Below are 14,682 nucleotides of genomic sequence, written 5' to 3'. Positions count from 1 at the left end.
GCATTTGATTGATCAATCACACAAGATACCTCTACAACTAAGGTCCTGTTTTCTTGACAGAGCAACAGGAAAGAAATATTGTTATTCCTAATCACACTATTTCTAAGACAACTCCTAGTGAAATACATAACTAGTAAGCATTTTCTCAACACAGAGGTAAAAAGGGGTGATTTAACCCAATTACGAATGTTAATTCTTGAAAAACACGGTTTTCAGTAAACACTTTTAAATCCAAAACAGCTTTAAACTAGTTCTGATTAGTGAACTAGCCTCATTATTGAAGTCATTATACATATCAAAAAGGATCATGAATTTTTAAAGAATTAAAATACAGCAAAATATACTTAACATTAAAACTTAGTACAAAACTACAGTAATAAAGAAAGCGTGGTACTGGCATAAGGACAGACATATAGATCAATGGAACAGAATTGAGAGGCCAGAAATAAACCCATATGGCCAACTAATATTCAACAAGGGTGCCGAGATCATTCAATATGGAAAGAATAGTCTTTTCAACAAACACTGCTAAAACAACTGGATATCCTCCACATGCAAAAGAATGAAGTTTGGACCCCTACCTTACACCATATAGAAAAATTAACTCAAAATGGATCAAAGATCTAAACATAAAACCTAAACTCTTAAAATAAAACATAGGTGTAAATCTTCATGACCTTGGATTAGGCAGTGGTTCCTTAGATGACACCAAAAGCACAAGCAACCAGTGAAAATATAGATAGGGTATAGTATATAAAATACAGAAAAAAATCTTATAATTCAATACTAAAAAGACAAATAATCCAATTTAAAAATGGGCAAAGGATTTGAATAGACATTTCTCTAAAGACATATAAATGGCTAATAAGCACATGAAAAGATGCTCAACATCATTAGTCATTAGGGATATGCAAGTCTAAACCACAGTGAGCTATCACTTCACATCCACTACGATGGCCAAATTAAAACAACAACGACGACAAAAAACCCAGAAAATAATAAGTATTAGTGAGGATATGGAGAAATTGGAACTCTTCTACACTGCTGGTAGGAATGTACAATGGGACAGCTGGTATGGAAAATAGTTTGGCAGTTCCTCAAAAAGTTAAACATAGAATTATCATATGACCCAGCAATTGGACTCCTAGGTCCAAGAGATTTGAAAACATATGTTCACCCCCAAACTTGTATATGAATGTTCATGGAAGCATTATTCACAATAGACAAAATGTGGAAACAACCCAAATGTTCATCAACTGATGAATGTATAAACAAAATGTGGTCTATCCATACAATGGAATATTATTCAGACATACAAAGGAATAAAGTACTGACACATGTTACAATATGGATGAACCTTGAAAACACTATGCTATGTGAAAGAAGCCAGACATATAAGGCTAAATATTGTACAATTCCATTTATATAAATGTCCAGAATAGGCAAATCCATACAGACAAAGTAGAGATTAGAGGTTGCCAGGGGTTGAACGGAGGAGGAAATGGGGAGTGACTGCTAAAGGGTTTGGGGTTTCTTTTGGGGTAATGAAATGTTCTAGAATTAGCGCTGATGGTTGTACAATATTGTGACTATAGTAAAAACCATTTATTTGTTAAATATAGTGAAATTTATGGTATGTGAATTCCATCTCAATTTATATATATATATAAATTTTTAACATATATAGTAAAGTTATATTGATCATAGTTTAGTCTTTTGATGATTCAAAAACATCTTGATGTGTTTAAATTTACAGGTGTTTTATCCCTTAAAGTGTCGAATAATGTAAACTCCAAGTTAATAGCATATGCAAAATGTGTTTATATACCTGATTCATAATGGTTTCTTAAAGTTTAATGAGTAATAAAAAAGTTTGGGGAAAAGTGTTTTACTAGCAAAACTTGATCAGATCTACCAAACCTTAAGAAAAAGTATAACCTCATAACTAAAATTTATGCATGCTTTTTACAATACTACTTTAAAATTATCTGCACTATAATTTAAAGAAACAGAAATCAACTAGACTTGCTTTGTTTTTCATATTCAAAACATGAAAAGCAAAGAGAATAACCAATTTTTAATAATCTAGATTTTTATATGACTATATTCAAAAGAAGAATTGAGACATTCTACTAATTAATGAATGCACAAATAACAGGAAACATTTCACTAGGCTAGTAATATGGTACATGAAATTTGAAAAACCTGTGACCACAGTTCTTACTAATGGAACTTTATTTTTCAGTTTTCATCACATGCCTCTGCTACATGAAATCAGCAGCTGAGGTCACTAACAAGCTTTCAGTTTTAATGGTAGAAATCATTAGTATATAGGCACTATTAAGGCATATAAATGCAAAACTATCATATGCCCAGCAGAAATAGCCTAGTAATTGTTACTTGAGTATTTTTAAATGAACGTCATCTGAGCCTCTGGGGTCCAGGCAGGTAATGTAAATGAGCAAAGCAGGTCCAGAGTAAAACAAGGAAGGTGAAGTGGAGAGCACAGGCCCATGTAAAGGAGGCGGTCATCACTTAGCTCCAGCAAACTGCCGCCAGATGTGAGAGCCCCACACAGCCAGATTTCTAATTTCTCAAGAGCTGGAAATCTTGGTTTTATCTTTCATGTTTTGGGAAATCCCCCTAATTTTGAAATGTTGGCAACTAATTAAAAAAAACATTGAAATACTGCAAAGGTCAAATAAAGCCCATCAGCTGCTGAATATGGCCACTAGTTTGCAAACTCTGAAAAGAAACTCTTGAAACTAGTTTGTAACAGATAAACTATAAATGTACTATATTTAATAGAGATAATACACTTTTTATTTTACTAATATATATTATATATACTTAATATATTTAATCATTATAATATACTATAAATATATTTTCAAAGTTTGGGGGTACTAGTCATCCTTAAAGTTTTCAAGGTGGTCTATAGACCAGACCCTAGAGAGCAGTAGTAATGTTACATTTCATTCATATTCCTTACTCAAGTATCAAAGGTAACTCACTTCTTCCATTCATTTTGGTGACATTTTCTGACTGTAGCCAAGTGGAAACAGAGTGGATATCTTAACTATACTCCAGTGATAAGTATTCCAAGAATCAAAACAGTTTGAGAACCAAAACCCAATACAGTTTAGGAGGAAAAAAAACTTGGGGAGGCTATTTCCTGCTTTTGGACAGATCTTAAAATTAATTATGTAATAAAGTTGGTCTCCATTTTATAATAATCAACTAGTAGTGCATTAGAATGGAGACAGAGTTGACTGAATTATAATTACATAGTTGAATAAAAGTCTTATGTTGCACTTTCTGGCATGAACACAGTAGAGTTATAGACGTGAATCTTCCTGGAAAATATACATAGCAACAAGGAGAAAGAGGAAAAGAAAACCTCACAAAACTTTTCCAGCAAACCTAGGAGAAAAACAAAAATATAAAAACTCCAAAATACATGAGATCTGACTGAGATCAAACAAAGCTGATATCAGACAGAATCTATATTGGGAGTGGAGAGCAGAGAGAGACAGAACGTGTGGCATGTGATGAGGAGGGCCCAATAATGGCAGATCTCAGAAAGCAACAGCAAAAATGCACATTGTTAAGGAGAGGGATTTACACTGGCATGCTGTGGCTGTGTCCCTCCAGTCACAGCTGCAAAGGAAGGAGTGCGAAGTCCAGAATTGGTGGCAAAAAGCCTCCTAGACTCAGTCTGGTTTGGAGAGGCAGAGGACTTGTGGCAACACAGAGAACACACCCAGGCACCATATGTAAAAAAAACTATCTCTGAGGCAGAAATCTGGAAAACTACCCTGGCCCCACCCACACCTCCTACAAATAACTGAGGAAAATCCAACTCACTAAATCACAGGGAATAAAAAGGTAACTGGCACAGCACTGACTTGGAGATACTATAAGAAAAATGGTAGAAACGAGCAGCATAACGTACCAGCTGTCAAACAATACTGCTAGAAAAACATTACAATGGAGAAGATGAAAACTATAGCTAAATATTCTTGCATGAATTTAAGAAAATCAATGAAGCCACCCCACTATGAAGAAGGTCACAAAGCATAAATAAAATAAGAACTCAAGGAAGAACTGTCTAGACAACAGGAACAAAGGAAGCATGAATTGGCAGAACTCAAGGAAGAAACAGAAGAAAAAACAAAAGCATCACAGAAATGAAGAAGAAACTGAAAGCAGAACAAAGAGACATTGCAGAAGACACAGTAAGAGACATTAAAGACAGAAACAAACAAATGAAAAAGTGTTTAAAAGGATTAAAGAGAAAATAATAAATAAAAAAGATATACAAAGGGAGATCCAACAGACATATAATTAGGGTCACCAAGAAAGAAAACCAAAATGATCAAACAAAATAAATATTTAAAGTTATAATTAAAGAAAACTTTCCTGAAATAAAAATAGATTTGAATCTGCATATTAAAAGGTACACATGTGCCAGCATATCCTACACCAGCATATCCTAGGTAAAATTACTAAATATTAGAGACAAAGAGAGAATCCTTTGGGGCCAATAGGCAAAAAGATCAAATCATTAATCATGGGAAAAAATTCAAGTTGGCTTCACACATCTCTACAGCAACATTTAATGCCAGAATACATCTGTACAACACCTGTAAGATACTCAAGGAAAGAAAGAGTGAGCCAAGGATTTTATACCTGCTAAGCCATCCTAAGTGTAAAGCTACAAAAAGAAGTTCTGAAAATGTTATAAGAATAATATTGCCATATTATTTTCATGCCTCGTTACTGAGAAACTACCAGAGGATAAACTTTAACCAGCCGCAGGATAACTGGGAAAAACTTCTGCAAAAGTGCTTGGGTGAGCATTATATATATTTAACTGAAAAATTAAGACTAAAACAGAAAGAGATAAAGGTGATAAAATAGAACACAAACATTATAGGCTATAACAATGTATAAATTCAAATAACAAAAATTGGGTGAAGGGAGAAAGTGAGCAGGAAGTATAATAAACTTACTGCTTACCTTGATGTAACAGCTGGGAGTCAATAGATAGCCTTAAAGCTCACAAATCAAGCAGTAAAAGTAAAAGCATACATAATAGTGCAAATGTAAATACAATTATGAATAAATACTATTCACTATTGACTAAAACTGGGTGATGCAGAAGAGAAAGGGGAAGAGAGAAGAGAGTATTTAAAAAGAATTTCACTTTTCTTCATAGAAAAAAACTAATAGTTACTATAAATAGAGAACTAAAAATATCTTATAAAGTAACTAATAAGACAAAAATACAAACCTTTCTAAATATCGAAAGAACAAAAAAGCAAAGAAAGACTACACAGTGAAAGACTTAACATTTATATAATTAAAAACAGAAAACACAAAATACAATGACAGAGGCCAGACAAAACACGTCTGACATATCAATAAATGTAAATGGATTCAACTCATATTGAAAGAGATTTTCAAATTGACTCATAAAGCAAAACCTATCTCCATGCTGATTTAGAGATACATCTAAATCAAAGTAATTTAAATAGTTTGAAAACAAAAAGATATACACGGCAAATGTAAAAAAAAAGAAAGTAGGAATTGTTTGACCCAGCTCTTTCTGACTCCAGAATCTGAGGTCTTATCAATAAACAAAAACTGCAAATAATGTTTCATGTGCTTCTGTAATAGTGCATGTATAGGGTATGTGTACATGAATGAATATACCTTATATATTTTTAAAAACTATAACAAATTACTCAATTATATACAGTTTTTGAAATAAGACTAGATATCAAATTTCTGAGTTTAAAGAATTTAGTACTATTTACCTTTAATGGTATATAAAAATTTTTCCATATAAAAATCAAAACACTACTGAAAACTCCTCACCTGGATTTATGTCAAGATCAGCTGTTATCTAAAAGCATGCAGTAACTCCTTATTCTGATGACAATCTACTGTCAAGCACTCAAAAACTAAAATTTGAGTTGTTCTCTGAATCTTAAGGAAGTGGGATTTTAAGAAATTTATAGTATACTACAAATTATTCTGTTGAAGCAACAATTTTTTTTTCACCTCTTGCAGAAATCCACAGCTATAATATTGCTTTCAGGTGTTAAAGATCTGTAGCTTCAGAAAGAGATTTTCATGCCTCAGAAACAAAAATATGGGTAGTAAAAATTAAGAAACATTCTAGGAATATTATATAAAGGTCAATAACGGCTCTACAAATACAAAAATACACTTGTGGCAGCATCAACTCAGTTAATGCAAAAGAGGAAGTAACTGTGAAATCTGTGTTTCAATTTCAACATCAATAATAAAAGGGGAGATAATAATAGTACCAACCTGATAAGACCGTTGTGAGCATTAAATGACTGAAACACTTAGTACACTGCTTGGCTTATATTGCAATAAATGTTAGCTAATATTATCATCACAAAGATATAAATTTCAAACTGATGTATTATTCAAATCTTTTAAATCTATTATAATTACTGATGACAGAATTAGCCCCACAGAGAAATATTCCCCTAATGGAAAAAAAAAAGAATGTAAAGCTGCTCCTTTCCTAAATGCCCTACTCCCTCTCTGCTACCACCTACCCCTGGGGCGAGATCAGGAGCCCTTCCTCTTTCATCCCATGGTACATCTCCATTAGAGCATTATACCAGGATGTGTTCATTGTTGTTGGCACTGTCTTCCCCACCAAGGCTACTGTGAACTCCTTAAAGTCAGTGATTATGTCTTTATGCATCTCACCTCCAAGGCACCTGTTCCCACACATAATATAAGTTCAATTAGGGTGTGTTAAATTAACAAATGTGGTATTGTAGGTTTCGTGTGTGTGTGCGCGCGCGCACGTGTGTGAAAAACACGATCCAGTTCAGGGTTTATATTCTGTGATTGCAATGATCTTGATAACAGACTGAGCTGCCTTAGCTGCCTACCTTCCTGAAAGGTCCGTTATCAAGATCAGGAAGGCAGGCAGCTAAGGCAGCTCAGCTGGGACCAAGAATGAAAGAAGGGATCGTTCAAGAAATACTTAGACACTTGCAGAGTACCCTGTGAGCACCAGGCAATGAACCGGGCTCTAGGGTTGTAAAGAAGACCACATCTCTGTCTATAGAGAGCTCACAGCCCGGTGGGCACGGAGCAGGTAAGGATCTCCCTCCAACTAGCTAAGTAGAGATGTTAAAGTTAAAGCTAGATCAAGACAGCTGATGCCTAGAATTCTCCTAAATTTCAGTGCTCGTTCCACGGGAACAACGCCTTTCAAATGTTGACAGGGCTCATAGTAAAAAATGTATTCTGTACCTCTACCCAGTACAGATACATACACTTCTGATCTTTTCTATTTAATTATTTTCTATTTCACTTTTTTAAAATGTTCATCTTGACACATTAAATTGGTTTATGACTCAAAGGTGGAAAAATACTGCTCTAGAAGATATATTTTAAAACTCTCTCTAAAATGTCAGTCAGATATAATTCCTAATAATTAATTTTTCTCACACAACGAATGTCCCAGCAAAAAAAAAGTAAAACACTATCAAATAATCAAATAACCCCCAAAGACTAACACAGAGCCATGACAGCTGTCACTTGGGGAGTGGGAGGAAGCTAAAGCTAATCTCCATCAGCTTTCTCTAAAGTAAATACCCGATCTAAGGGAAACAGCTATTGCTAAGCAAAAACAGGGGGCTTGGTGGCAAGTCCCCTGGCACCTCAGCTCTCTTCCAGCCAGACTGTGGCTCAAAAGACTCTCATCATTCTACACAAGAAATTCTCGAGCTTCCACTTACACTGAATATTTTTAAATTATTTTGTGTAAGAGACTTTAATTAAATGTGTTTGGATGGGAAACAATGAATTTATTAAAATAAGTGAATGAAAATCAAAATAAACATCTTATTTTTTAAAAATCTCTCACTGATATTTGTCAATCTTCACTTAAACTGAGGGCAGGGGAGTGTACTGATTTATCCCAGATCTGAATAAAGCATGTAGAAGTGAATCATTAATTAAGGTAATAGGTTTTTTGGTTTGCTCTTGAAATAAGAGAGCAAGGCAGTATACAACTTTTCCTCAACATAGGATGCTTATACAGCACTTCCCACTAAAGGAAATGGGATAACAACAATCATCACTACCTAGCAGCAAGTTAGAGATGAAGAAACCCCGATATTCTCAGAGTTATTTCAAGAAATGTATTCCCCTGAACAGATGTAAAGTCAGAAACACGCAGAAAGACCAGAAAATCCCTTTCCCTCCTCTGTGTCCACAGACAGTACTCCAGCTCTGAGAACGCAGATTAAGTACAAGAATGTTCAGTCAAGTTCTTGGGCTTACTAGTCTCACCATTCCCCATCCAAGAAGCATGTCTGAGTTTAAAGGACTCATTTTTTGTGACATTTGCCTCAAATTAAAGGACAATTTTATAAAACTTTAATAAATCTTCCTGTCTTCCCCAAAAGAAATCTGTTTAGAACTATGTTGAGAAAAATATTCTTTTATAAAGATAACATGCATTTTTTCCTAAGAAAAAGGATTATGTCATACCTATTATTTATCAGCTCCATCCAGTAGAACTTTCTGTGATGATGGAAGTGTTCTATTATCTCACTGTCCAATACAGTAGCCACTAGCCACCTAGTACCGAGCACTTGGAATGTGATTGGTGTGACTGAGAAACTGAGTTTTACATTTATTTCATTTTAATTAATTTAAATTTAAATAGCCATCTATGGCTGGCAGCTACCATATGGGGCAGTGTAGATTAGATAATCAACTTAAGTCCTCAGCAGCAAAGCTGAGTAATTGACTTACCTTAGACAGAATGTCACAATTTGAAAATATGATATTCTACACCAATATTCAATTTTCAGCTTCCTAATTAATATTTAGTTAATTAACATTTAAGGTTTCCTCAGAAGTGGCTTTTCAACAAAGTTTGGCAATTTTTATTCTAGAACGTGAACATACTAGATCTGCTGAGCAGGATTCCTTTGGCAACTTTCAATTTTCCATCTGTGAAACTTAAGCACAGGGAAAGGGGAAGAAAAACAACTTAGGCCCACCCTCCTCCTGATACAAAGGTAAGAAATAAAACACATAATCTATACAAAGCCTAATACAACCTCCTAGACTCTTCTGGGTACATCTATCTGCTCACCAACCCTTGCTTATGTTTGCTTCTTTAGACCCAGTCGTGGCTTTCAACAAAAGTCATTCCTACATTTGCTTGACCTCTTGACTGTGCTGTGTTATGACCAGACCCTCTAGAAGTATTCTACTTATAGGAAGACCATTTAAAATGTACATACTAAAATATCCTATATTTAAATGAGACCAACTGATCAAATGGTCAAAAAGCAGTAGCTTGAAGGAGAGCAGGTGCTTCAGAGAGACTAAAATACGCAGATCATGCCAAGACCACCTTCCAAGCAGGTGGCAAAAGAAAATGCATAGTTCTATAGGCAGCAAGGAAGAGACTCCCCAAGAAAATATGCTTAAAAATAGACTGCAGCCTTGCTGTGGCCATAGGATAACTAACTTTAACTTCAATCAGCACCACTGCACTCCTTACAATCTCAAGGTAAATGCCAAATTAGTTTTTTCAAGCTTCTCATCATGCTAATACTTATACACAAATACTCCACAAACACACACACAGGCACAAGTGTTTCAGTAATTGCATTATTTTTAAGTAGAGTGAACTTCTAGAACTTGTATCTAAAAATACTATGAGCTCATTTAAAACAAGCAAACTTAAGTATACTGTGCAAAGAACAAAGCCACTAATACCGCATAGCATACTAGGGGAAGCTCAGACTACACAGAGCAAAGCAATTCTATGACAGCAGGGCAGTTCAGGTAAGAATTCAACACCATAGATGAAAACTTCACTTTTTTTCTCTCCCACTACTACTGCTACCACCAGGTCCCAAAAAAAGGACTCGAAGTTCACCTACTGTATCTAAAGAGCATTGGGATCTCAACAAGACACTTAACAAAGAAGCAATGCCTACACTATTCCCCAGGCTTCACGTCTTGCAGAATAATAAATGGCACTGCCACAAGGAGAAAAGGCTTCATCTGGGTCAACTAAGAGCACTCTGATCTAGCAAGAGACTGTCAGACTCCATAAAAGCTGTGTGCTGTCAGTGCCCTCACATGTGTGGATAAAATCTGGAGATGTAGCCTGGGCAGGAAAGAGGGAGACAGAAAATTTTCAATGGGGAACTGCAGTACAGTTCCACCCTAAGAGTACCCTCCTCACTCTTCCAAGATACGACCTACAGCACCTGCGGCACTATCTCTAAGGAGCTTATCAGCTATAAAATTCTATGATAAAGCCTCAATGTCTAAGACAAATGCCAGAAACCTCAGTGTTTTTTTCTTTATCCTAATTCTTAGAGGAAAAAAGTCAAATAAATATAATAAACAATACAGAATTTTCACAGCAGGGGCATAAGTTCTCAAAGCACATAAGGCTTATAAGCAGAAAATAAACACTACTTATTCAGTTCTTTAAAAGTTCGCTTCAGAATAGAATTAATAAAAATCTACTAAAAGACACTCAGAAGATAAATTAGCTTAACAGCGATAAAACTTAATTTCTTATACTTAATATTCTAATATAGAATTATGAGATAAAACATAGATTCTAGTAAACTAAAGAAACACGTAACAGAAAAGAAAGCCATTTTTTGCTTGGCTTCAAATGTGAACACAGTACGACACACTGTGAAAAAACTTATTAAACTATCTTAGCACAAATGGGGCTCAGTAGTTTTTCTTAATGCCCAATGATTATGGGCTAAATATCTCACCTCTTCATTTTCCAACCCCTGAAGCCCTATAAAACTCACTCCTAGGGCTTCCCTGGTGGCGCAGTGGTTGACAGTCTGCCTGCCAATGCAGGGGACACGGGTTCGAGCCCTGGTCTGGGAAGATCCCACATGCCGCGGAGCGACTAGGCCCGTGAGCCACAATTGCTGAGCCTGCGCGTCTGGAGCCTGTGCTCCGCAACAAGAGAGGCCAATAGTGAAAGGCCCGCGCACCGCGATGAAGAGTGGCCCCCACTTGCCACAACTAGAGAAAGCCCTCGCACAGAAACGAAGACCCAACACAGCCATAAATAAATAAATAAATAAATAAAAATTTAAAAAAAAAAAAAAAAAACTCACTCCTATTCCTCTAGGAGAGCTTTCACAGACTGGTTTTAATAGACGTCAATCATTTAAAAACATTATTTAAGGAATTTATCAATATATAATTATGAAATTATACTTCTGAAAATATCATCCTTCCTAAATTAGGATTCTGGAAAAAAACAACTCAATAGAATTGTTTTCTATTTATTTTTTCAATAGTCAAAGCATCTTCCACCCAAAGTGTAATATATATATATATTTTTTTTTTAAATCATGGCTCCTGACTTAAGCATAACATTACAAAATTTTTAATATGCATTTAAAAAGTGCTCTCACTCTTACCTGTATATCCAGCATACCATCCCCAAGAAGCCACCATTCCTAAAAGCCATTTGTACATGATTCCTTCAATATACCAGAACCGCTTACTGTCCAGCAGTCGAAGGGGCTGAAGCACAGTTACATAGCAGATGTAGGAGGAAATAGCAACCAGGTTGTTGGCGACCATGAAGGCAAATCTCATCAGGGCTTTCACCAAGATCCAGCCCAGCCACGGAGCTTCTTCCAAAGTCACAGCCATTCTCACATTGGAGACTGTCCTGTCTTTCTGAGATGAAAAGAAAATTCATTTAAAAAGGAAGATGGATTAAACACATCTAGATAGTCACCAACAGAGAAATCACCTCCAGCACAAAAATAAATGAAAACATCGAGAGTCTAAGCTTTCCTAGTGTATTACCTCGGCGATCTGTCCGGGAAATTCCAGAGGGGGACAGAGAGCAAGGGAGGAGGAGCCGCACAAGGTCAAGGGAGCTGTTCACGGAGGCACAGCTATGTCATAATATATTTAGCAAATGATAACACTATTCCCACCAACTAATCTGTGGCCGGCCCGCACCGCGTCTGACTGCAGTCTTCTGTCGGACTTTAACGAAGAAAAATAGACCCACTTGCTTCACACACCCTCAGTATCTCCAAACTGACGATACGAGTGAAAAGAAGACTAAAACGGGGACCTCTCGATCAAATCTCCCAGACACTGCGACCTCGGTACCCTCACCACCACCCTTCCTGCACTGATTCATTCCTTTAAAAGGTCTCTCGCGTTAGCAAAAAGAGTTAAGTTAAAATTGTTCATTTGCGGCAAACCGGGTCTTGTGTTCCTTTTTTTTTTTTTTTTTACAGAAAAAAAGGGGGGCGGCAGAAAAGAAGGCAAAAGGGTGAGAGGAAGAAAGTGGGCGATAATAAGGAAAAAAGGATTAAGGACAGGAGTAGGGGGAGGGGAGCAATCGCAGAAGGAGGTGGAGGCAAAGGGCCAGGGATGAGGAGCACCGTCCCCAACCAGAGGGCAGGGAAACCAGGGATGATGAAAGAAGCGGGGAAGAGGAGGCGACGGCAGCGCTCAGGGGGCGGGTGGGGCCCGCCGCGGTTTCCGCGATGTGGAAGGGTTAGGGCGGCGGTCTCGGCCCGCGCGCCGGGCTCACCTCGGCGGGCGCGGGCGGCGGGCGGTGGAGCGCGGGAGCCGGTGGGGCCGGGGGTCGGCGGCCCGGGACGCGGTGCTGCGCGGCGGCGGCGGCGGCGGGTGTCCCCGGCCGAGGGGTCGCGGTCATGGACCCGGCAGCGGCGGCCGAGGCGCGGCGCGAGCGGGCGCGCGGACGCCCTACTCCCCTCGCAGCTGCCTGCGGACAGAGGGACGGCGGGGACTCAGAGGCCAGACCTGTCACCGGGGCGGGTCCCGGGGAGGCGGGCGGATACCCAGCGCCCCCGCCTCCTTCTTGGGGCCTACCGCGCTCTCGTCCCTCATGCCGCCGCCGCCGCCGCCGCCGCCTCCTCCCCGGGCCACGCGACTACGACACCCCTTCCCCGGCCCCCCAGCGCCTCCCCGGGCCCAGCCCGCCGCAGCCCTGGGGCCTGAGCCCACCGAGCCTGGGGTTACCTCGGGCTGGCCCGGCGCCGGCTGGGGCTACGGGAGCCAGAGGAGCCGGAAGACTGCATGGCAGGCGGAAGGAGGAGCTGCGGGGCCCGGCCCCGCTCCGGCTGCGGCGCGCCCCGCGCCCCGTCCACGGCGGTGCCGAGACTCGGTCCCCAGGGCCCAGCCGCGTTCGCCGGGGCTGGCGGGGAGGGGCGGCGGGGAGGAAGCGGCGGGAGTCGGGACTGCTGCAGAGCCGCCCCCAGAGCGCCCTCTAATGAAGGCGCGGCCGCCGTCGTCCGCCTGCTCAACCCGCCGCCGGCGCCGCCAGCGCCAGGAATCCCGCTGTCCGCGGATCGAGGCCCTTGGGGCTGCCTAACACCTAGGCCGGGACTTGGCTCAGCCCGGGACCGAGGAAGAGGGCCGCTCGGAAAGATCTAGGAATGAGCACCAATTCTTACACCACACGAGTGATTTGGTCCAAATTGAGAGCCGCTTTTTAGCCAAAACAGCCGTTTTTCATTGTTAGGGCTCTCTCTCCTGACAAACGCTATCGCTGCCCAAACTGGAAAGCTGTCTCCTTGAAGACTGAATGTCCTCTTCTCTTTCCTAATGAAACCCAGTTGCTCTCATGGCTTTTCTTCTGAATCTCCCCAGAGTATTAAGGTCTAGAGTTTAAAATCAATTCATGTTAAGTGCCAGAACTCTTGTTCCTGGAAAGCACCTGGAAGAACATTAATGACAATCTGATGCCCCATCCATCCTCTCGCCCCCTCCGCCCCAAAAAGAATCCAGTGGGAATGAGCGGTCTACACAGAGACACTGAAATTTAGTTAGTCACGGAAGGAAAAGCACATAGGCAGTGACAGTCATTGAGTAAGTGCTCAAAAATTTGTGGCCATAAGTACCCCGGACAGGCCTGGTTATTCCCGAGGTACCGTAGTTGCATTCTGTTTCAAAGGTTGGACCACCAGAAGAAAAATAGAGAAATCGCCCAATGGCCTGCCCACCTAAACATTCTCATATGGCCTACCTAAATTTCAGTACTAAAAAAAAAAAACTTATAAAATCTTGTTATATCCCTTAAATGGGGGGAGGAGGGGTGCACATTTTTTTGTGCTCCTAGTGAACTGCCATGTTTAAATCAGAATGCCACTTATTCCGCCTACAAAATGTTTATCACTGTGTTTGTTTTGGACTCTGAACGACTTCTCTCTCTCTCTCTCAGCCCTTAACTTCAGCTCCTCTTTGGCTCACAGATGAAGAAAAGAAAACTCACCTTACGAACATGTGAAAGAATATATTCTATTTCTATTCCCTTGGGTGATGAGGAAATATGAAAGCACAGAGCCTGGCTGAAATAATTCATTAGATTTCTTTCCATTTATTATTAATTTGTTTTTATTTATATATGTTGCTTATCTATTTCACCAGCATTATATTCTAACTGTACAGGGCATAAAAAGGCACAGACCTTGTCAGAGATCTTTCTGTATAAGATCAAATGATGTATAGCAATAGAAAAGTTAAATATGACCTTTCCATTCCTTGTATTTCCTCTGAGAATTTAGGTGCCAGGGCAATAGCATCTTTAAATAAATCTCATGAGAGAAATAATAT

The 14,682-nt window shown here is 39.2% G+C and overlaps 1 protein-coding gene across 4 annotated transcripts in view; it reads right to left on the bottom strand.

The window, feature by feature from the left end:
- Positions 1-13,533, bottom strand: part of LPGAT1 (lysophosphatidylglycerol acyltransferase 1) — a 77,005-nt gene extending 63,472 nt beyond the window's left edge. The window contains exons 1-3 of one of the 4 annotated variants that reach the window (XM_036852363.1): positions 13,090-13,533; positions 12,638-12,832; positions 11,496-11,760 (exon numbers count right to left, since the gene is read on the bottom strand). In XM_036852363.1, the coding sequence (XP_036708258.1) occupies positions 11,496-11,760; positions 12,638-12,763 (391 nt within the window). In that variant the 5' untranslated portion in view covers positions 12,764-12,832; positions 13,090-13,533. Of the gene's footprint in view, positions 1-11,495; positions 11,761-12,637; positions 12,833-13,089 lie in introns of those variants that run through there. The other 3 variants (XM_036852372.1, XM_036852388.1, XM_036852381.1) reach the window with 3 other exon arrangements.
- Positions 13,534-14,682: the final 1,149 nt, after the last annotated feature.

Source organism: Balaenoptera musculus, chromosome 1, assembly GCF_009873245.2.
Source record: "Balaenoptera musculus isolate JJ_BM4_2016_0621 chromosome 1, mBalMus1.pri.v3, whole genome shotgun sequence".
NCBI lineage: Eukaryota > Metazoa > Chordata > Mammalia > Artiodactyla > Balaenopteridae > Balaenoptera > Balaenoptera musculus.
This window is presented reverse-complemented; position numbering and strand designations above follow the sequence as displayed.